This window comes from Alosa sapidissima, chromosome 21 (genome assembly GCF_018492685.1).
Source record: "Alosa sapidissima isolate fAloSap1 chromosome 21, fAloSap1.pri, whole genome shotgun sequence".
Taxonomy (NCBI): domain Eukaryota; kingdom Metazoa; phylum Chordata; class Actinopteri; order Clupeiformes; family Clupeidae; genus Alosa; species Alosa sapidissima.
The window spans coordinates 7055037-7076502 of NC_055977.1; the positions used below are offsets into that span (position 1 = coordinate 7055037).

General features: G+C 39.9%; 2 protein-coding genes across 2 annotated transcripts; both read right to left on the reverse strand.

Annotated features, from left to right (window-relative positions):
* Positions 1–2867: 2867 nt before the first annotated feature.
* On the reverse strand, positions 2868–7151 carry LOC121696142. The gene is made up of 7 exons (XM_042077471.1): positions 7025–7151; positions 5785–5936; positions 4976–5046; positions 4715–4863; positions 4155–4256; positions 3596–3732; positions 2868–2882 (listed from the first exon to the last, which is right to left on the reverse strand). The coding sequence occupies exons 1-7, from the start codon at positions 7101–7103 to the stop codon at positions 2868–2870; spliced, it is 705 nt and encodes a 234-aa protein (XP_041933405.1). The 5' UTR covers positions 7104–7151.
* Positions 7152–18973: 11822 nt separating this feature from the next.
* On the reverse strand, positions 18974–21129 carry LOC121696057 (mucin-1-like). The gene is made up of 6 exons (XM_042077371.1): positions 21055–21129; positions 20808–20886; positions 20253–20398; positions 19887–19960; positions 19528–19664; positions 18974–19416 (listed from the first exon to the last, which is right to left on the reverse strand). The coding sequence occupies exons 2-6, from the start codon at positions 20875–20877 to the stop codon at positions 19385–19387; spliced, it is 459 nt and encodes a 152-aa protein (XP_041933305.1). The 5' UTR covers positions 20878–20886; positions 21055–21129; the 3' UTR covers positions 18974–19384.
* Between the last annotated feature and the right edge of the window lie 337 nt (positions 21130–21466).

Here is a 21466-nt window from a genome sequence, read left to right on the forward strand (position 1 = left end):
TCATTTTTGGCGAAGACATGCATTCTGTTAGGGATATTGAACATATTGAACATTCTCTAACCATCGTGATTTTGAATTGGTGCAGTTTTCAGCACAAAAACGAATTTTATTCTTTTCATGGAGAGCACTGTTCTATGCTGTTCTCTGGTGCTTTCTGCCTCTTAGTTGCGCACGCATGTTTTCGTGACGTTGCATAGAAATCCATGTATATTTTTTAATAAAATTTGAGTTTTTCATGTGTTTGTGACCAGCCTTAGTAGCAGCCCTGACAGAGCAACATAAAAAATCTCAGGACATAAATTCTAAGTACTCTGTGTTGTAAAGGTTCATACTTAAAGTTTATGCCCGTAGCACCTGCGTAGACATCACGTGTTGGGCAGGAAGAGCACTTGAAGACATTATCCATCTGGAAAAAGGAAGCCAGTGTTTCACCAGATAGTCAGTATTTCACCAGAAATGAGCCGTCACAGTATGTGTAAAATTCTGTGTAATCTAATTAAGTGGTCTTTGATGCTGATGCTTAGGCCAATTCAGGGCCAATTCAGGACCCATACCTCACTACAACATTAATGGCCATTCACACCGAGAATGATAACAATAACTGTAATTATGACAATAAAAGCATCCACACAGGCTAACAATATTGTTCTTCATATCGTTATAGTTTATTTGTCGACGCTTGCATTCATATTACTTTTTTTTATATAACTATCATTATTGTTCTTGGTGTGAATGGCCCTTTAGCCTGTTAAGGATACCTGTCCAATTAGCCAGTTTACCAGTCCAAACTATATGACAATGATGACACAATTAGTTGCTTTTACATGTAGATTCACCAAGAGGTTTTGACTGTAAAATGACCCATAGCCGCTGAGAGAAAGTGGATTAGAGCATTATGCCCAATATTCCAATATGTGGTTTAATGTTCTGCATTTCTCATTAGTGGGTCACTTTGATACTAAAAGTATGATTTTAGGTAATGACTGTATGATATCTGTACTTTTCCTGTGTATATCTGTGTGTGACTGTAGGGAATATTATGACTTTGCAGTGTTTCACTGTTCTGCATGGCTGCGTCAGTAGCTATCTGCTCCGGATTGCCAGGCTGCCACTAATCAGGGTCTGATTCAGTGTAGTCCACGTGAGATGGGATGACCAACGCCATCTCCCGTCAGCCTGGAAGGATACTTAAACCCTAACTATTTCCTTGTCTAGTTAGAGCAGCTGATGGATCTTTAGGTGAAGTCATGCTGTCTCTCCCTTGATGCGCATCATTGTAAATAAACTCTATTCCTGATTTTTCATACTAATGGTCTGACTGGGTCTCTATTAAATCTATGGTATCAAAATTACCATCACCGCTTGGACAGGCAGCTTAAAGCAGACCCATGGGCCAAGTTATGGACAGGCAGCTTAAAGCAGACCCATGGGCCAAGTTATGGACAGGCAGCTTAAAGCAGACCCATGGGCCAAGTTATGGACAGGCAGCTTAAAGCAGAGCCATGGGGCAGTGGGGAGTTACTTTCAGTTTCAGTTTTGATGCCCTATGGGTCTGCTTTAAGCTGTCTGTCCATAACTTGGCCTATGTTGTCCCAAATGTATCATTCTTTTTCCGATGGGCTGCATGTGGCGAGCTTATACAACAGGGCTATGGGTCATTTTACACTTAACTTACACTTTAACCTCATGACTAGGGCTGGGACAACGCGTCGACGTAATCGATGACGTCGACGCAAAAAATACGTTGACGCAAAAAATACGTTGACGCAAAATATGCGCGTCGATTCGTCAAGCATAACTTGTGCTGCTTTATATTTAAAATTTTACACCTTCAGTGTTTTCCATACGTTGACTAATCTGTGGCTGGGCGCAAAACCGGCCAGCACACATTAATGTTCTATGTTGTACTATTTAAATTAAAGATAAGATAAAATAATTTAATTGAGCTGCACTTTTTACTCACGCAGCCTTTCCCCGCTCTCTTCGTAACGAGCCCGCTGCTCCTCCTCTGCATAATATGTGCATTTAACAAAATATTCACGATTGTTGAAGGATTGTTGTTGCCACATAGAAGCACTGCATAGAACACAGTGGGCTAAATTGCTATTAAATCCGCTTAGCATCGTGACCATGCTGCGCAAATTTGTTAAAAACTGCTGCATTAAAGTTAAAGTAAACTCTGCTAAGGTCTTATCACAACATAGTACATTGAGGAGACTAAACTAAGTTAAGTTACAGTATGCAATCAAGCAGTATATCAAAGCTAACGTTAGAATACTGTTTGGATGTCAAGTTTAGCATGCTTACTTACAGCTGCTTGTATTTCGTTACTCATGCAGGGCTCATTTTATTAACTCTGAATGTTTGCAAAATCCTGATGTAAATGGAAAGGTGTTTTCCAAGAAGACTCAAAAGTGCTTGTCCCAAGGAGAAGTACGAACAGTTTTTTGAACTAACTACATTATGAATTGCATCCACACATCAGCAGCCTTTTAACTGTGTTAATGTTAATTGCAAGGATTCCCTCGAACGTCTTAAAGTGACAGGCACTCAATTAGACCTATACACTACTGAACTTTATTGAATGCTACCTCTGGCTAAGAATGCATTACTTTGCACTTGTATAGTCTTTTATTTCGGAATCTTAAGAGCAATAAACATATATTGCAATGTTAAAGAATTCATGTTTAATTCATTGAGATATGTAAATAAACATGTATAAGTTGCTATTAGTCAATTAATGAGGAGATAATCGATAATCGAATCGAAATCGAATCGGACTGAAAAAATTAATCATTAGATTAATCGATGCATCGAAAAAATAATCGCTAGATTAATCGTTTAAAAAATAATCGTTTATCCCAGCCTTACTCATGACAAATCTAAACAGCAGACAAGACAAAGGGGAGCTGAAGCGCTGCTGGTATCCTTTGCATCCTCTGGTGCTCGTGGAAGGGTTCAAAGTTCATAAAAAGAGAAGGGCAATTCCACGGAAAATGGACTTTTTGTCACATCCATAACGCCAGTGAAATGCCTTGGCATTTGTATGATGTGAATGATGACATTCATTTTTTGTGCATTTTTTCTCATGTACATTCCTCAGCCAAAAATAGCAAATGCTCAAATTTCATGTAATCATTCACATCATGCCATACCATCACATTTTACTGGCGTTATGGATGTTACAAAAAACAGAACAGGAAAAACCCAGGTCCAGGTGCTCAGTAGGATGCAAAAGTTAAAGGAACCGTATGCAAGAAATGTATTTTAATTAATCATAAAATGGCCCTGATATGTCACTAGACATTAAGAAATCATGTTCATTTCAAATACATATATCACTGACAACAGTAGTCCAGCCAGGATATTGTCATTTAAAAAGTGAAGTTGCAGCCCTCAACTGATGGTGATGTTGTCATGTTGTGCTCAGTAGGATGCAAAAGTTAAAAAGCCTTTATTATTTTTGAGGGCTAAAACATTAAAACACCCAATGCTTTTTAGATTTTGCATCCTACTGAGTGTCTGGACCAGGATTTTTCCAAATCTAAACAACATTTATACTTGTTTATCTACTTACCTACTACTACTAACTTACCAAATCCTCAACTTCAGACTTCAGCAACTTGTAGTAGGCTGAACTGGGATTCAGAAGAGAGTCCTGAAATAATTGATTGGTGATCTCCATGTAGAAGCAATAGGCTGTTGAATCAACCGGCTGTTGAGGACCGACCACTGTAGCAAGTGGATTATAAATAAAGGTAAATACATATTTCATCCTTTTCTCTTATAACACAACATGATATTAGTATGAGATAGTGGAGAAGTTATACAGAATATCAGATGAGATTGTCAGATTCCAATAGGGATTATACATATTTATTCATAGATAATGCACATCATACAGCACACCTTTGACTTTTGACTTTGCAGGTTACAGAAATGTCACAATAACAATCTTTATTTGTTAACTGCGCTTATGTTAGTACTGGCAAATGACCTCTGCTTGGAACCCTGGCGGATATGGATCCGGTTTTCTTGGCATGGAACTTTCCACATTTTGAGATAAGGAAGGCCACATGACTGAAATGTTATCAAATAATCGGTGTGTCATCTGTCGAGACTCAGCGAATGAGGAGTAGTAGAGGCTGACTTACTGCTGGAACTGGTGGTTGGGGGCGTACTCTCACTGGTGGGAACCCCTCTGGTGCTGTAGGTGCTAGGAATCCTGGTGGTGGTGGGTATGGTGGTTTTGGTCACTGACAAAGCAGAGATCTTTTAGCACTTTGACATCTTTCTTGGATTCAATAGCAATTTACACAAAACTAGGGACCCACATTTGAAACCACAACACACAATTGGGCACCATGAACAGGCTTCAGTGAGGTGGCCACCACATATAGAGAACAAGTGGTGCTCCCAATATTTGCTCATTTATTTTGCTCATGAACCGGCAACCCTCCGGTTACAAGCCCAAAGCCCTAACCAGTAGGCCACGACTGCCCCATACAAATAGCATAGATAGCATACATAGCATATAGCACATGCTGTAGCTTTAGCAGCACATGGGGCGAATTTTCCACCATGTTGTGCGTCCTACAAAGAGAAGCCCTGGACTATGCTTTTACTTGGGAATTAGGCCTAATGTTTCATTTTCATTTAAATTTGTAATTTAGTGATAAACTAAACTAAATAAAGAAAATGAAAAAGCCCTTACTATATGTGCTGAGATGGTTAATTCTGAACGGTGTGCTTGTTGTTATGCTCATATAGTCCTCGAAAATGTATGTAAGCAAAATGGTGTTTAGGCTGGTTGGACTTAAGGAGAAGAGAATAGTTGTCTCCACATTAATCAGTTGACCTCTCCTGCAAGAGAGAAGGTGTACAAGCATGAGATGGACATCATCTGATTAAAAATTGTAAAATCTTGTTGTCAGTAAGGAGGAAATATAAAAGCTGACATGGTATGAGTGCTTACGTGAATTTCATGTCTGCAGTTCCCAAATAATGGCCTGCTGTGGCTCCAGAGATATTGTAGGTTTCAGTCAACTGCACAAAATAACAAAAGAACAGTATTTTCAAAATCATCCATGAATTCTGTGAGGCAACTGGGAGTGTGTGTGTGAGTGTGAGTGTGTGTGTGTCTGTGTATTAAGTATAAGTATATATACTTTTTTGATCCTGTGAGGGAAATTTGGTCTCTGCATTTAACCCAATCAGTGAATTAGTGAAACACAAACAGCACACAGTGAGGTGAAGCACACACTAATCCCGGCGCAGTGAGCTGCCTGCTACAATGGCGGCGCTCGGGGAGCAGTGAGGGGTTAGGTGCCTTGCTCAAGGGCACTTCAGCCGCGGCCCACTGGTCAGGGCTCGAACTGGCAACCCTCCGGTTACAAGTCCGGAGTGCTAACCAGTGGGCCACGGCTGCCGTGTGTGTGTGTGTGTGTGTGTGTGTGTGTGTGTGTGTGTGTGTGTGTGTGTGTGTGTGTGTGTGTGTGTGTGTGTGTGTGTGTGTGTGTGTGTGTGTGTGTGTGTGTGTGTGTGTGTGTGTGTGTGTGTGTGTGTGTGTGTGTGTGTGTGTGTGTGTGTGTGTGTGTGTGTGTGTGTGTGTGTGTGTGTGTGTGTGTGTGTGTGTGTGTGTGTGTGTGTGTGTGTGTGTGTGTGTGGACATTCACACACCCATAGATGAATTTGTTCCCTACCACACCAGTTGGCCAATAAAAGCTCTAGAAGAAGCATGCTACATCAGCACCATGTAGAGTGTATACTGTAATTTCCTCTTACCACTGAATCGACCAAAGACTCTAGGTATTTGTAGTAAATAGTGTCGGGGTTGAGGAGGGAATCAGTAAATGGAAGGTTGGTGATCTCTGTGGACAATGAATAAGCAGCCATAGCTACTGCCTGTCGACTGCGGATCCGTCCAGGTTGTGTGGCTGGAGGAGATTCAACAAAAGAGTGGTTTCATAAGATCTGCATTCCTCCCCATTATCACTGGTTAACACATAGCAGGAAATGCCCCACAACCAGGCAGGTCATATTTTGGGTTAATTTAGTTGTTCAACATCAGTTTTAAAGCAGCACTAAAGAAGATTTGCTCTCGGGGTCCCCCTACAGTTGAGAAGCGCAATAATAAATAAACTAAATATGTGTCTTTTCCTACAAAGTATGAACATAACTCCAATGTAATAAAGAGGGAATGCACCGACAGCAGTCTGTAGAAAGAGATCTCTGAATGCAGTAGAAGAGGAGCTGTAAGTGAGTAGCAAAGATTCTAGAACAGAGTACTCTAATATATACCAGAATACAGGAAATCACATCAAACCAATTAACCCCCCCCCCCCCACACACACACACACATAAGCGACAATTAGTGGGGGGCCCTTAAAACATCTGGGCCCAGGAGCCCGAAAATTCATAATCCGTGTACAGATATGTGCAATGTAGTGGCAGTACTATTATAGTAGTAGTAAGAACAATATCTATATATGCAGTGTATTCCAGAAAAACTGAATAAATATGGATATTTAGTATGAACCATATAAACATATATATAGGCTAATTTGCTAATTTGCATCTGTAGATAGTCTATGGGCAGCCATCCAAATAAAAAAGAATAATGGACTGGACTCATTTTTGCACACCTAAGTTTTAGCAATAACTCAATCACTTTCCTCAGCAGTGAGTGTATAGCTACAGGGATGATGTCCACGCTGTGTTACTGGCATTAGTGGTCCCTGGGATTATCGGTGCCTTGCCCTACCTGCTCAGCCACTGTCACACCTTGTACAGGTTGTACGACAATTACACTTTAACAACAGCTAATGGTTATTTCTATTTCAACCATTTTACCATACCAACCATAAGTTTGAGTTGCAGAACCCCCTAAACCGGCCCATTGCTATAGTGGTAGCAGCAGTAATTAAGCTACAGTAGTGTAAAACACCCTTATACTTTGGCTATCCCTTCACATGAACTTCAAAACACAGAACAGACATTATAAATGTAAAATAGAGGAACTCACAAGAGACTGCAAATATCTCAGCCAACACTAGACCAACACACAAAATCAGTCTTGCAGGCTGTGCCATTTTCCTCTTCATCAGACAGACTTACAGGTAAAACACACAGAAAAAAAATCACAATTATGCCAATAATATGCTAATATAAATTATATTGTTGCAGCCTGGTAGGAGGTTGTTGAGCGTCAAGCCACTTTTTATATTGAAGAAAGGGGGTTGCACTTGCCCCATTTCAAGGGGGAGTGGCCATCGATCATGTAAGTTTTCAATTAATTTGGCCAACACTGTTGTCAACAGAGGGAGATTCTGCAAATGATGTCATGCAATGTTTCAGGTCTAATCAAAAGATTTTAAATGTTTGAAATTAAGGACAATTAGATCTATTGTATTAGTCCTTCATCTGAATTCAAGTGATATGAAATCATTCAAGCGAGTTAAAGGCTTGGTGGGAGGATCCAATAATAGATCTATTTGAACTGTTCTGATCAGCTATCTCAAACATTCTCCTCCCACCAAGCCTTCAACCCGATTTCCTAGAAATTAGTTCATGTCACTTGAATGCCAGGTGGAGTGAAAGAGGCTGATTGATGGCATTTGTATCAACATTTCTTCTGATTGGAGAGAGGTGTAGGAGATTGTGTATTGTCCAAAGGCTGCATTGTTTCCCAGCCCTGATTATTCTATCATGTCGATTTGATATCGAGGCCTTTTGATGTTGATGAGCTTTGTGAGCAAAGGTCAATCAGGAACACAATGCAGTTCTTTTATGTTAAAATAACAGTGTCAGACTAATTCTGATGCTACATTGGCTTATGACATTGCATTTGCCCGCCCGGAACGCTTAATATCGCATTATGCTACGTTGTTGATCAAGTAGGCTCATGACCCTTTTAGATGGTTTTTGACTACATGGGTACCGTCTTAGTGATAAATGACGTTGAAGGAAAGATCTAGCGGTATTAGCCTGAGTTAACCCAGATGAACCTGTTAGCAAACTTTACTTTGTTCTGCAAGTTGTGGATGTGTAGTTTCTTTGTAACTGAGTAAACAACTGCATTTAAAACCTTCATTTAGAAGAAAAATTTGCTTGTTGAACTTCTGAAACGATTTGTAAGAGTTCAGTGCACTTACATTTAAGTTTAAGTTTAAATATAGCTGCAAGCAGCAATGACGGGCCAGGCAGGCTGGAGTTGCCATGGCAACTCAATGCTGTTACATCAGACATATGTCCATAAGCTGTCAGAGCAAGTTTCATATCTAGCACCCAAAGATTGCCTGAGATATTTGGTCATTTCCTGTTTGGCGGCTTCACAGTGGATTTCAATTGGCTGTGTTAGGTGAACGCTTGTGAATATGGCTTCAAAAATCAAGACATATCTAAGGCTCAGTCTGAAGTTAATCTGTGCCAAGGTACACGACAAACAGACAATGTCTGTGACCTGTGAAAACGTTTTTCGTGTTTTGGACAAAATCGAAGATGGCGGCAAGATCGGTCATGTTGATGTCACAAGTAGCCTTTGTCAGCCTAAAGACCTCACACAGTATTACCAGAGATCACTAGTAAGTTTTAATTCCAAACACATCAACAGCTACAGGTCAAAATGCCTTTTTGCTAATTGCAGTGCCCCCTAGAGGTCAACGGTCACCAGAATTCTAGAGCATCCTCCCAATGGGATGTGAAGTCATGTACTAAGTTTAGTTTTGATACATGCAAAGGTTGCTGAGATATGAGTTCACTTCCTGTTTGGCAGCTTCACCGTCAAATTTGATTGGCTGTGACAGAATGAAATGAATACACAATGGGATAACTTTTGTGAGACTTGGTATGAAGATCATGTGTGTCAAGTTTGGTGTCGATTGGAAAAAAATTGTGACCTGTGAAGATTTAGTTTCACTTTCGCTAAAATCCAATAGTGCCTTGAACTCGGCTTGGTCCAAGGATTCAAACGATACCTCATTTTTGAAAATCGGGCCAATGGGTCAGAAGTTATGTGCGTGAATGCACGTCCAACTTTGACCTGTTGGTGGCACTACAGCGTTCGAGGTGCCAATTTGAAACTTTGTGAAATTAATCATGGGACTGTCCCCAATCAGTGTTCCAAATTCCACAACATTTTACCCGACAGAAGAATAAGAATAGGAAAACATATTTGAAACACGTAATAGGAAACACAATGGGTGCCTACACAGCTTTTTCTGCTTGGCCCCCAATTTCACTGCTGGTTTAGCCTGGTTACGGCCAGACCTGATCTCAATTTAAATTGAAATTGGGTCTGGAGAAGGTTCATTCACCTGCTATTTCCAAGGGGCTTCTCCATAGGACACCGATCAAAATGCCTCTGGACGAAATTGAATAGACCTAAAACCAATCAGAGCAATGAAGGAGATGACATATGCAGAGAAACGGAAACTGCTTTGATGTCATGTTAAGCTCGCCTCAACATTTGTGATTGGTGCCCGGGTTTTAGGAACATTGGAAATGGAAGTGAATGGCCTCTTTACCAGACGGACCTGCAGAGCAAATTTAAATTTGCCAGAGGTTCATCTGTGTTCTCCCAGGCTACTGCTGGTTATCCCCAAGTCAATGAAGACTTCCAAGATTCACTCTCAATCTCAACTTGTGTCTGGTGTCAACCAAGCTATAGCAGTGTATAATTTTTCTGCATCAAACTCAGGCAACAAACACAAAAGGCAGAGACCTCCATGTGTTATTACTTGGCAGTATTTGAAGACGTATTATGGTTGGATGTACCATTTCACTACTGCCTTTCACCACGGCAACGGAGGTAACGAAAGCTAATGTGCAATACTCTAATGCAGCGTTTTACATGCATTCAATCACTCCTACTTCCCCGAGTTAACAATTCCCTTTGTAAGATGTGATAACGCGTGTCTGAACATCCTGGCCTGTGAAAACATCTTAATTATCAATGTTAAATATTATATTTGTTTGTTTTTTTCTCATACTGCTATAGTTTTTAAGAATCATTTGTGTTGTTTTCTCATACATTTATACTTTTACAAGTTTTTCTTAGAAGAACGCACTCTATTTAGATACACACAATAACACTGCTCTTAGATCAAAACTTGTCAATGCAATTCAATTTGTTTAGTCAGTCAGTCAATGAAACAAACAAACAAACAAAAACAACTCAATTCAAACAATTATTACATTTATTCAGTTGTGTTGATGAACACCATGATGCGCCCTCTAGTGGCCAATTATCTGGCAAGAGGCAGCGGCTGTCATCAGGGAGGCCGATGGCTAGGCTGGTTGGTTCTGGTCAACAATTGGCTCAACTGTGAGACAAAAATAGACCTTAGACATACAGTAGGCTCTTTCACCAGTCTTGCCAGTGTCAGTCAGAACATATTCAAGACATACATACAGTATATAGAATAGTGGCAAAATGATTCTTGTGAAATTCTCACCTGTGACAGTTTGAATGTCAACCTGAAGTTGTGTAAGATGTTGAGAGTATTTGTGGTTGAAGATATCTTGAACCACAATGCTGTCTATGTCTATGTGGAAACCAAGTGTGATCCTCACAAGCACGGAGGACCCACCATAGCTGTATGAGAAGGGAAACTGCTTTAGAGATGATACATCTAACCAAGGCACTGTGTGCAGTCAACAATACATGTATATATATAACAATCATTATCATCCAAAACAAATTTACAGTATGGTACAGGTTTACATTTCTGTGTGTTGTTATTGACCTTTGGTGTCATCAGCTGTGTTGGGCTACAGGAACTGTGGTGCGTTCAAATTCGCAAACATAGGGTGCATCCCAAACATCTCATGGGTGTAGGTTTAGGATGGGACGCTAAGGACTAGTCCCAATCAATATTTTGAGATGACAAAATTGTCCCCACCAATATTTTAGCGAACTCCTTTGTGCTAACCTATTTGGACTATTCCGACGGTCAGGACCACAGTAAAAGAAACACTGTAAATTGATTGGTTGAAACCGAAGGGGGGTTATCTGACACGCACAACAGTGTCAAAGCATAGCCTAGGCCTACTTCATTTTGTGGTGACACTGGCAGAAAAGCGAGTGTGTCGGTATAGAATAATACATACCCCAAAAAGGCCAGTGTAAAACATTTTAAAGGGAAACTTGGCAACTATTTCAACGTAATAAACCTGTTTAGAAATTATTCGGATGGTTAAATGACCTGTTCCGGTGAAAATAGTGACTTTCCCCGCTGCGCCTAGCGTCCCCAGGCGGAAAACCAACCATGCAACATTGAGACTTACCGTCCCGGAAAGAGAAGTGAGAAACAAGAAACTCGTTTTAAATCGTGTTTCTTACCTTGTAACATCCACATAGTTCTGCCAAACTTATGCTAACCGTTCGCTAGCTTGTAAACAAATCCATGTGCTTTATTGTTACCTTTTCCCACAGTTTGAAATAGCATAATGCACAATTTCTCCAGCAGAGGGGGAAATCCTGCCAAGTTTCCCTTTAATATTCCCTTTGCCCTTCAGCATGCACATTTTGCCCCGTTTTGTGCTTTGTAGATCAGCTATGCCACCAAAGAAGAAAAGGAACATTCAAAGCGTTTTCATTATGCAGAGTCTAACTAGGCGAGGTAACTAGCCATACAAACTGGCAACTGGTGACCCGGCCTTAAAATGTGAATTCTGTGGAAAATAGCATTAACTGTTAAGATAATACCTAGGATATTGTCACAGCTAAACCTAGATTCTGTAATCTTTCAAGGTTAGGAGTCATGTTGAATAGGGGTGTGTCACATATAGCACAGAATAGAAGTCACCATCACTAACTGTTAATTGGGCTGCCAATCTTGCAGTCACAATAAACAATGGATCCGAGACATTTTCCTGTTCCTATATTCTGTTTATGTAGGCTAATGTATTTGTGAATGTAGCCTGCACAATGCAAAGAAATAAAAGATAAACTATGGTGCATTCCAATACTCAATGAACATGCGAGACACTTATCACCTTCTATGATCTCATCCCAGAAAGATTTTCTTTGACTTGTTAGTTTTTTGAACATTTATTTTATCTAATGACATAGCAAACATGATGAATTGAATCCACATATCCTTGCACTATGCACAACTATTTTCCACTAGCCTAAAACCATGAGACTGAAAGCTAATTGCGTTCACGTTCTTCTTAAAGTGACAGGCACTCAATTAGATGTGTGTGTGTGTGTGTGTGTGTGTGGGTGGGTGGGTGGAGGGTCAATTAAATTCTATGACTGCCACTGATGTGAATGATCATACAATATTCAATCTTACAGATGGCGTCAAGGTGGTGGGGGGCCCACAAACCAAATAAAAAAAAAAAAAAAAAAAAAAAATCAAAAGTAGGCCTATTGAAATCGAGATTCTTCACTTGGTATTGGTGTTGAAACAATAATGTTGGTATTGTGACTACATTGCCAAGGTGAAAAGTTCCCCCCATGTCTGTCAACGTTCCGTTTCAAACAAGTTTGTAGCAAATAGATAAATGATTTGCACCCATAGGCGAACTTTTCTGTTTGCCTTGAGTTCTCAGCGAACGTTTGCGAACACTCGCAAACAGTCTGAGGAGGTTGATCTCCGAGAACATAGCTGGACATGAGCTGGACACCGTGTGACCAAATCGTTCAAATTTAACCGTTACGAGAAAACATATTCGCCACGAACGTTCACCACTGTTTGTCCAGTTTGAATGCGCTTGGATTGTGAATGCGCTTGGAAGTTGGACTGTAATCACTACTTTATAGTGTAGTTGGGACAAGGTTCAAGGTGTCATGGGTCATTTGGCTACCTGAGGGTAATGTCTGTAGCTCCGTCATAGAAAGATTTTGTGAGGCACCCAGTGCATGCATATACTTTATCCATCTAAGAAAAACAACAACATCATTAGCCTCTCACATCAGTAGTTCATCTCCAAAATATATCTAATGGTTACATTTTGCTAGATTGAAGATATTTGAGAGAGCACTTTTAATCCAGATCAACTGAAGTTCATCTTTTGAATACATTTTCAACAATACATATGTTGTCCACAACTTCAACACTCCTTAAGACAGACCTCAGTTTCTCTAAAAACTGGTGTTACTGAGGACTCACCAAATCCTTAATCTCAGACTTGAGGGAAGAGTCACCAGAGGGTTGGTTGGTGATAATCATTTCGAAGTAAAAGTCACGCGACACTTGTTGAATGTCCAATGCAGCGCCATCTGCAAGGCAAAGTGAACAGAAAAGTGTTAAGCCTTTTATATGCCTTTAATTAGACAGGACAGTGGAGAGAATGATAGGAAGTGAGAGATGGGCTGCGATCAGGAAATGACCCGGGCCAGACACATGGACCCAAGTATGGTACGGGTGCTGGTACCAGTTGCGGCACAACTCTCTCTTCTCTCTCTCTCTCTTTCTTTATCTCTCTCTGTCTCTCTCTCTCTGTCCCTCTCTCTCAGATAAGAGGAGAGCACCATTAATTCCCCTCCCTATGCCAACAAAACTTTATCTCTCTACTCCATAGATGCTTTGATTGGTACATTTACATTTATTAATTTAGCAGCCGCTTCTATCCCAAGTGACTTACATTATGACAATTGTATTATAGGGCCTTTGTCCCCGGAGCAACTTGGGATTAAGTGCCTTGCTCAAGGGCACAATGGTGGAAGCCGGGAATTGAACCCACAACTTTGCTAGTGCAGCTCCTTAACCACTACGCTACCACCGCACCAGTGCTACTGTATAGTGGCAGCAGCAATACAGTACAGTGTCTTTTAAAGCACTCTTAAACTTTGGGTATTGCCCTTCACATGAACTTCAAAGCACAGAACAGACATTATAAATGTAAATATAGGGGAACTCACTAGAGACTGTAAATATCCCAGCACACACTAGACCAAAACACAGGATCAGTCTTGCAGGCTGTGCTATTTTCCTCATCTTCAGAAAAAATCACAGTCTTGACAATAATCTATTGTTGCAGTCCCGTAGAATGTAGGTTGTTGGGTGTCAAGCCACTTTTTATATCTAAGAAAGGGGGTTGCACTTGCACCATTTCAAGGGGGAGTGGCCATTGATTATGTAAGTTAAAAAAACAATTGAATGACGTATACCTTTGTGTTTGATGGATAACAACAATAGGCAAACAAGAAAACTAAAGAAAATTGAATTGTAAACATTTCTATTAATTTGGCCAACACTACTGTCAACAGAAGGAGATTCTGCAAATCCTATGATGTCGTGTAACGTTTCAGGTCTAATCAAAAGATTTGAAAAGTTTTAAATTAAAGGTACACTATGCAAGATTTTTACCTTAAAGGGACACCAGGCAAAGTTTTTGTGTTAATTACTCATCTTCGTAAGTCAGTATATGGTTAAATGACTCATTACAGGGCGAATGAAGACTCTCTCGCCCGCCCCTACTGCCTGTAGGAAGAATATCCCGCTTGCAAGTTCAGAGTATTGTACCAGCCAACCGAAGCAGGATCAGTTTACATCTTGCATACAGCACAGAGGCAGGCTAACGTTTCGTAGAGAAAAAGCATCAAGCTTGCCTGGTGTCCCTTTAATATAACCTTTACGAAGCCAATTTGATGATAAATGAATTTGTAATAGGAGAATCGTTCACTTAGCATAGCTATACAGCATAGACGTAGTGAGTCGCTCCCGGGAAAACCAGCCATGCAACTTCAAGAACGGCGGCCCGACAAATCTTGTGAGAATCGTTGTGAAACATTACCTCGTCAGTACATATAGCTCTTTGGAGATAGTTTTTGCCTGTTGTTAATCCTTCACCTCCACAACAAAAGCATTTTCATTGTGTACAGGGAGGATAAGTCACGAGAAGTTTATTATTTACAATAGCAGAGTAAAATATAAATATATCGCAACTTTAAAGGGAGCTCTACAGTCGCCACAAATACCTAAACCTGCATAATATACCTTTAACGGCAATTCATACACAAAGTTTTAGCACTGTACACTTTCTTCAAAACAGTTTTTTTGTACTTCATGGCCCCTATTACCCAGTTGCTCCACTGAAAGGTTTAGGAGGTCCTTTTTAACTGCTGACAAATGCTGCTGTATAGTATCTGGCAATCTCTGAACAGTCAGTATTGACTCCTTTGTAATTTTTCTGACACAATGGCACTTGTATATTGCATTTTGCACATCCTTTGCTTGTGTTTTGGACACTTATCAGTGATGTTGTGATGATAAATGCGCTCTTCCAGTGGCTATGCCTGGTGCCATTATATATGTATTGTTGTTTTATGTCATGTACTGTTGTGTATTTGTCACTGTGCTTGTCTTGCTGTATTGTTGTATGTTGTACATTGTACTGTACTGTCATGTTGCTGTCCTGTTGCTATGTGTTGTCCAAGGTAGCAAACTATAATGGAGTTATCTATCTATATGTGTTGGACAGTGCAAACCTTTTAACACGGATAAGAGATTGCATTCATCCAGTTATCTAACAACGAGTTTCAGAGACAGATAAGCCTTTCTTGTAATCGGTTTAGATATGCATCAAAAACATTCAATGTGTGTATAATCTTAATCAGACATTAGAATGTTATAAATCATTTGGAGTTCTCTCCTCCTGGCATGCCGCTGCAAGGAACCCTTTCATTGGAAATCAAATCAAAGCCTTGGTGGGTGGAGATTGTTTGAGATTGTTCTAGCGTAATGTATCATAATAAGAGCGGTTACTATTGTTTCAGTTATCTGTAGTACTATCACAGGTATGCACAACTGAATAAGAACAAGATTGAAGTCGGTGCTGCATACGTCATGCATCTTGGCATGCAACAGCAGTAACCGAGTGGCAACCGAGAGTATCGGGAGAACTCCTTGTCGGCTGATAACGTTTTTAGGCCGGGCTGATTACTGTGAGTTGTAAAAGCGCATGATGTTGTTTGTAAGTTCTTTGCTGTGCCCTCCAGCAAGCCTGGACTGTACTGGGCGATCGTAGCCCCTTACTCTTTCTCCACACTGCGTTACTAATAACTAGCCTGGCTAGTCAAGTCAAGTCAAGTCAAGTCAAGTTTATTTATATAGCACATTTCATACACAGAGGTCATTCAATGTGCTTTACATAAACAAAACCAAACGATAATAACAAATAAAAGCATAGAAGGGCAATATAGTCAAAGAATAGTTAAAAGGTAAAGATCATAATAAAAAGAAAACATAAAACACAAGGTAAAATCATTTAAAAATAAAGAATAATTAGTAAGCAAAAACAAAGGCAAAAGTAGTAAAAAAAGTAATAAAAGACAAAGTAGAATAATTATCGAGGCAGATTCAGAATTTGTAACTCGGCACAGTTTAGCAGAAAGCGTCTGAGAACAGTTTGGTCTTAAGTCTAGATTTAAAACTGGCTACAGTTGGGGCCTTTTTAATGTCATCCGAAAGTTGGTTCCACAGCTGAGCCGCATAGCAGCTAAAAGCTGCTTCACCATGTTTAGTTCTAACTGTAGGTTTTACTAGCAGGTTTTTCACCTGGGACCTGAGAGGACGAGAAGGTGTGTACACTGCTGAAGCATGTCTGACAAGTATTTAGGTCCTGCTCCATTTACTGATTTATAAACAAGCAATAGTGCTTTAAAGTCAATTCTGTGACTTACTGGAAGCCAGTGCAAGGACTTAAGAATTGGAGTAATGTGGTCAGTTCTTTTAGTTTTTGTTAGAGTCCTAGCTGCAGCATTTTGTATCACCTGAAGCTGTTTAATAGTCTTTTTAGGAAGGCCTGTGAACAGTCCATTGCAGTAATCAACCCTGCTGGAGATAAATGCATGAATGAGTTTTTCTAAGTCATGTTTTGACATCAGCCCTCTGAGTTTGACAATATTTTTGAGGTGGTAAAAAGCTGATTTAGTTATCGCTTTCATGTGGCTGTTGAAATTTAGATCACTGTCAATTAATACACCAAGGTTTTTAACAGTATCCTTTGCCTTCAACCCTTTTGTGTCAAGGAGAGTGGCAACCCTAAGTCTTTCCTCATTTTTACCAAATATAATTACTTCAGTTTTTTCTTTGTTCAGCTGAAGAAATTTTGAGACATCCAGGTGTTGATTTGTTCTATACACTGACACATAGATTCAAGAGGACCATAGTTGTTTGGTGATAGAGCTAAGTAAATTTGTGTGTCATCTGCATAGCTATGATATGAAATCAAATTATTTTGAATGATTTGTCCAAGTGGGAGCATATAGAGGTTGAATAATAGTGGCCCCAAGATCGACCCCTGGGGAACACCACAGGTCAAGGACGTTGGTGTTGAGGTACAGTTTCCGATGGCAACAAAGAAGCTCCTTTCTTGTAGATATGATTTTAGCCAGCTGATAACTATGCCTGTAAATCCAACCCAGTGTTCTAGTCTGTGTAGTAAAATATTGTGATCAACAGTGTCAAATGCTGCACTAAGGTCCAGTAGCACTAGGACTGATGTTTTACCTGAATCTGTGTTGAGGCGTATGTCATTGGAAACTTTAATGAGAGCTGTTTCAGTGCTGTGATTTGCCCGAAAACCAGACTGAAAGTAATCAAAATAAAAAAAAAAACTACAGGCTAGTAACTAGCCTGGCTAATAACTAGCCTGGCTTATGCCAGACCTTTAGTTATTTATTTCTCTTTTTTTTCACTTATTTATTGCTTTTAACTTTGTTGGGTTTTTTTTGTTTGTTTGTTTTCCTGCTTACTCTATTTTACCTGTTTTACTCCATTTATTTTATGTTCTTATTTTATATTTATTTTTAACTTTATGTATTCTACTGATCTAATTATTATTATTATTATTTATTTTATTTTTTTAAAAATGTACTACTTCTTAATTCTACTCATGTAATATTGTTTTTCTTTTACTTATTTTTTACATTACTTTAGTCAGACCTGTGTATCCCTGGGTCCCTTTTTATGTTTCAGCTGTTTGCCTAACCTCTCATTGCCATGTAAAGCACTTTGGGTCAACTCCTGTTGTTTTTAAATCTGAGTCTGGGAACTACACATTAATTTTTTCATATTTGAGACATGGTTTACGAATGCCCAGAGCCGCTTATTGGGCGCTACGAATGTCTATCAAATGCGTCTGTATGTAGCTCATAACCACTTCGGTGTGTCATCATCGTCTTGCTGTCCCCCCTCCGTTCTGTGATTGGTTCCTTCGTTGCGGTGAAAATTGGGTCCATGGAATCCAGGCTGCCTACCAGCACGCATAAGGCAGCATGGGGGAACCCAGGCTAGCTAATAACGTGCTAACAACTATGATGGCCTAACATGCAGGTGATTATATGCAGGTTTAGACTACTGAAAATTAGATGAGCAGCCGGGACATGTTTTAAAAAGCCCCAGTAATATTTAACATCCCACTCCGCCCCTGTGCATCAGAACAAAATTCTGTTGATGCCTTGCCCAGTTGACCTCTGACCTCACAAGCCAATGAGACAGGCAAAAGACTTTTTGACAACACTTTATTATTTTGCCGGAGAAACCCTGCCAAATCACAACAGTAATGTGTACAATGCCTTCCTCTTTTCATGCTCCCATGGGTAGGATTGGTTGGTCACCAGGGAAGACTCATTTAAAGACCAGGAAGTAACCTGCTTTTTACATGTATTCATTTGGCAGACACTTTTATCCAAAGCAACTTACAGTAATAGAATAACAGGTAACACTTTACGGTAACACTTTACTTGACAGTATCGACATAAGAGTGACATGACACTGTCATGAACACATAACACTGTCATGACACATGAACCCTAACCCTAACCCTGATCCTAACCTCTAACCCTAACTTGTTATGACAAAAACGAATGACACTTAATGACAGAAGCGTTATGTCATAAATGTTTATGACTTGTTTATGACACGTTCATGACAGTGTCATGTCACTCTTGTATCGATACTGTCAAGTAAAGTGTAATAGGAATAGGAATAACATTTAAGATACAGTGGAGAGGTGACCTAGGAATTACCACTGCTTCAGTCAATAGTAATAGTACAAGAGGATATAGTGCCTACATTGTGGTGGCAAGGTTTTGGTTATAGCCATTATGATACTGGATCACGTGTACGTTCAATATAGGGGTTACATTCGGCCTTTATAGTTGCCAGTTGTAAAAAGGGGTTTAAAGAGGCTTTCAGGGAAAGACATGCTATATATTACATTACAATGGTCAGATATTTTTATCAATCAATTCATTATTTATCTATCTACCTATCAATCTATAAGTCCATGCATATATCTATTGCTAAACAACAACTTAATGGATCCAGTTCTAGAAACACACCATACAGAACCCTCTAGTTTGGTTTGAGTACAGCACACTCGGCTGGTTTGAATGTGTGGCTGTTGCTGGCATCAGGGAAGTCCATGATTAGGCTGTTGGGCTCTGGTCCACACGCTCAACTGTCAGAACAAAACACTTTTCAGAACTAAGCTGTTTCAATGGTCTTGGCAGTGGCAGTCACAACAAATTCTAGATGTAAGAAATTAGATGATTGTCTTAGAAATACTCACCTCTTATGTTCTGAATGTTAGGTTTCTTTGGAGACTGTACAAAGGCATCAATGAAGACGAATTTGACCAGAATGCTATTTATGGTTTGTGTGCGAAATCCAAGCGTCATTCTAACAACTGTTGACAACCCAGATTTGCTGCAAGAGAGGATATTACATATAGCACATCCACTTTCATCTAATATACATTTAGTGCATTACGTATACACATTATAGCATTATGAATGTTACCTGGATATAGCCTCTGATCTTTGGTGTCAATAGATACTCTAGCTGAGGAACTGATATGATCCGTGTTTAAAGTTGGATTGTAACCATATGGTTTAGATTAGAATGACGTAGATAATGAAAAATTGATACCTGAAGGTAACGTCTGTGGCTCCGCCATAGAAAGATTTTGTGGGACAATCAGGGCACCAGTATACATCTTCCATCTAAATAGGAGAATAATAGAGTATTAGCCTCTCTTACCTGTGGCTCCTCTCCAGAAAATCTCTCGCTCTTATGTTACGTTAAGATCTTTGAGTGAGGACCTCTGACCAAAGCAACAAAGGTGTATTGTAGCTAATACATCCTTATCAGTACTTGCACATTGCGCTATATACATAAAATACTTTCATACTTACTTATGTCAGGTCAAGAATGTGAACAGCCCACTATGCTGACCACTGAAACTTAATTTCTTCATATATAGGACGGGCATACGTTTCACCATAAATTACTCACCAACTGCACAAAATCAGACTTCAGGCTTTTATAGTAGTCTGAAGAAGGATCAAGGAGTGATTCTTCAAAAGGTGGGGTGTTGAACTCCATGTAGATGTAAAAGTCATGTGAGATGGCAGACTGTTGAATGTTAGCTGAAATGCCTGCTGAGTAAAGGGGTAGGAAGGATAGAAGATTCATGATTCTGCTCTCATTTCATATCCTCATGAATCATGATATTTGGTGTGTGTGCAAAATGTCTAACAGAAAAGCTTCACTATCTGAAATTAATAACACGATTTTAACATTCAGCCCATTTTTACGCTCAGTAAGTGGAGGAAGCCCGTCATAGATCTGGATAGTTTGACACTTTGGTTCCACTCAAGACCATACAAGCATGATTTCGCTCAGGGATTAGGTAAGTTTAGGGCTTTTGATTATGTGTTGACCGCTAGCCCAGCTCCTTAACCACTGCACTACCACCGCCTCCATCTACCCGACTGTCAAAAGCCGGAACAGACCATTGACTGTATATATAAGGAACAGACATTATGAACATGAATGAGAGGAACTCGCCTGAGACCTGAAATGGGGCAGCAAACACAACGCCAACAACACACAGGATCAGACTTGTAGGCTGCGCCATCTTCCTCACCTTCAGAGAGACTTACAGGTAGATCAAAACCACACAAAATAATCTTTCTAGCCCAATGCTATATATACAAATGGGAGCTTCAGCGTAAGTTGCCACGTCACTCATTCATTCATTAACCTCGAACAATCACTGGCTTTCAATAGCTTTATAATGACTTGTCTAACATACCTGCTTTGCTGCCTCAAGTACCGTACCGCCCAGATGTCTCCACCTTCTTCCCCAACACCACCAGTTTGGTCTGTCAACCTGCTTTCAACAGGCAGGATTTGCCGGGTCAAGTGAAGCCACTTCAAGACCTGGACTAAATATACTCCTATACTAAATATTGTACATTCATGTTATGTAAATAAACCTGTTGGTTATTTTCAACGCATTTTGTGTAACACATAAAAAAGGAAACAACACAAACTGTTGAAACAACACTATTGAAAACAACACAACGGACATTGTGTTGTTTAACACATTCATTTTAAGAGTGTGGTGAAAACGAAACACTAATGTTTCTTGTGTGTGGTACAGCCTCTTTTATGTCAAAGATTGAATACATGTGCTTTAGCACCATTGTGAATGGGAGCAGGTA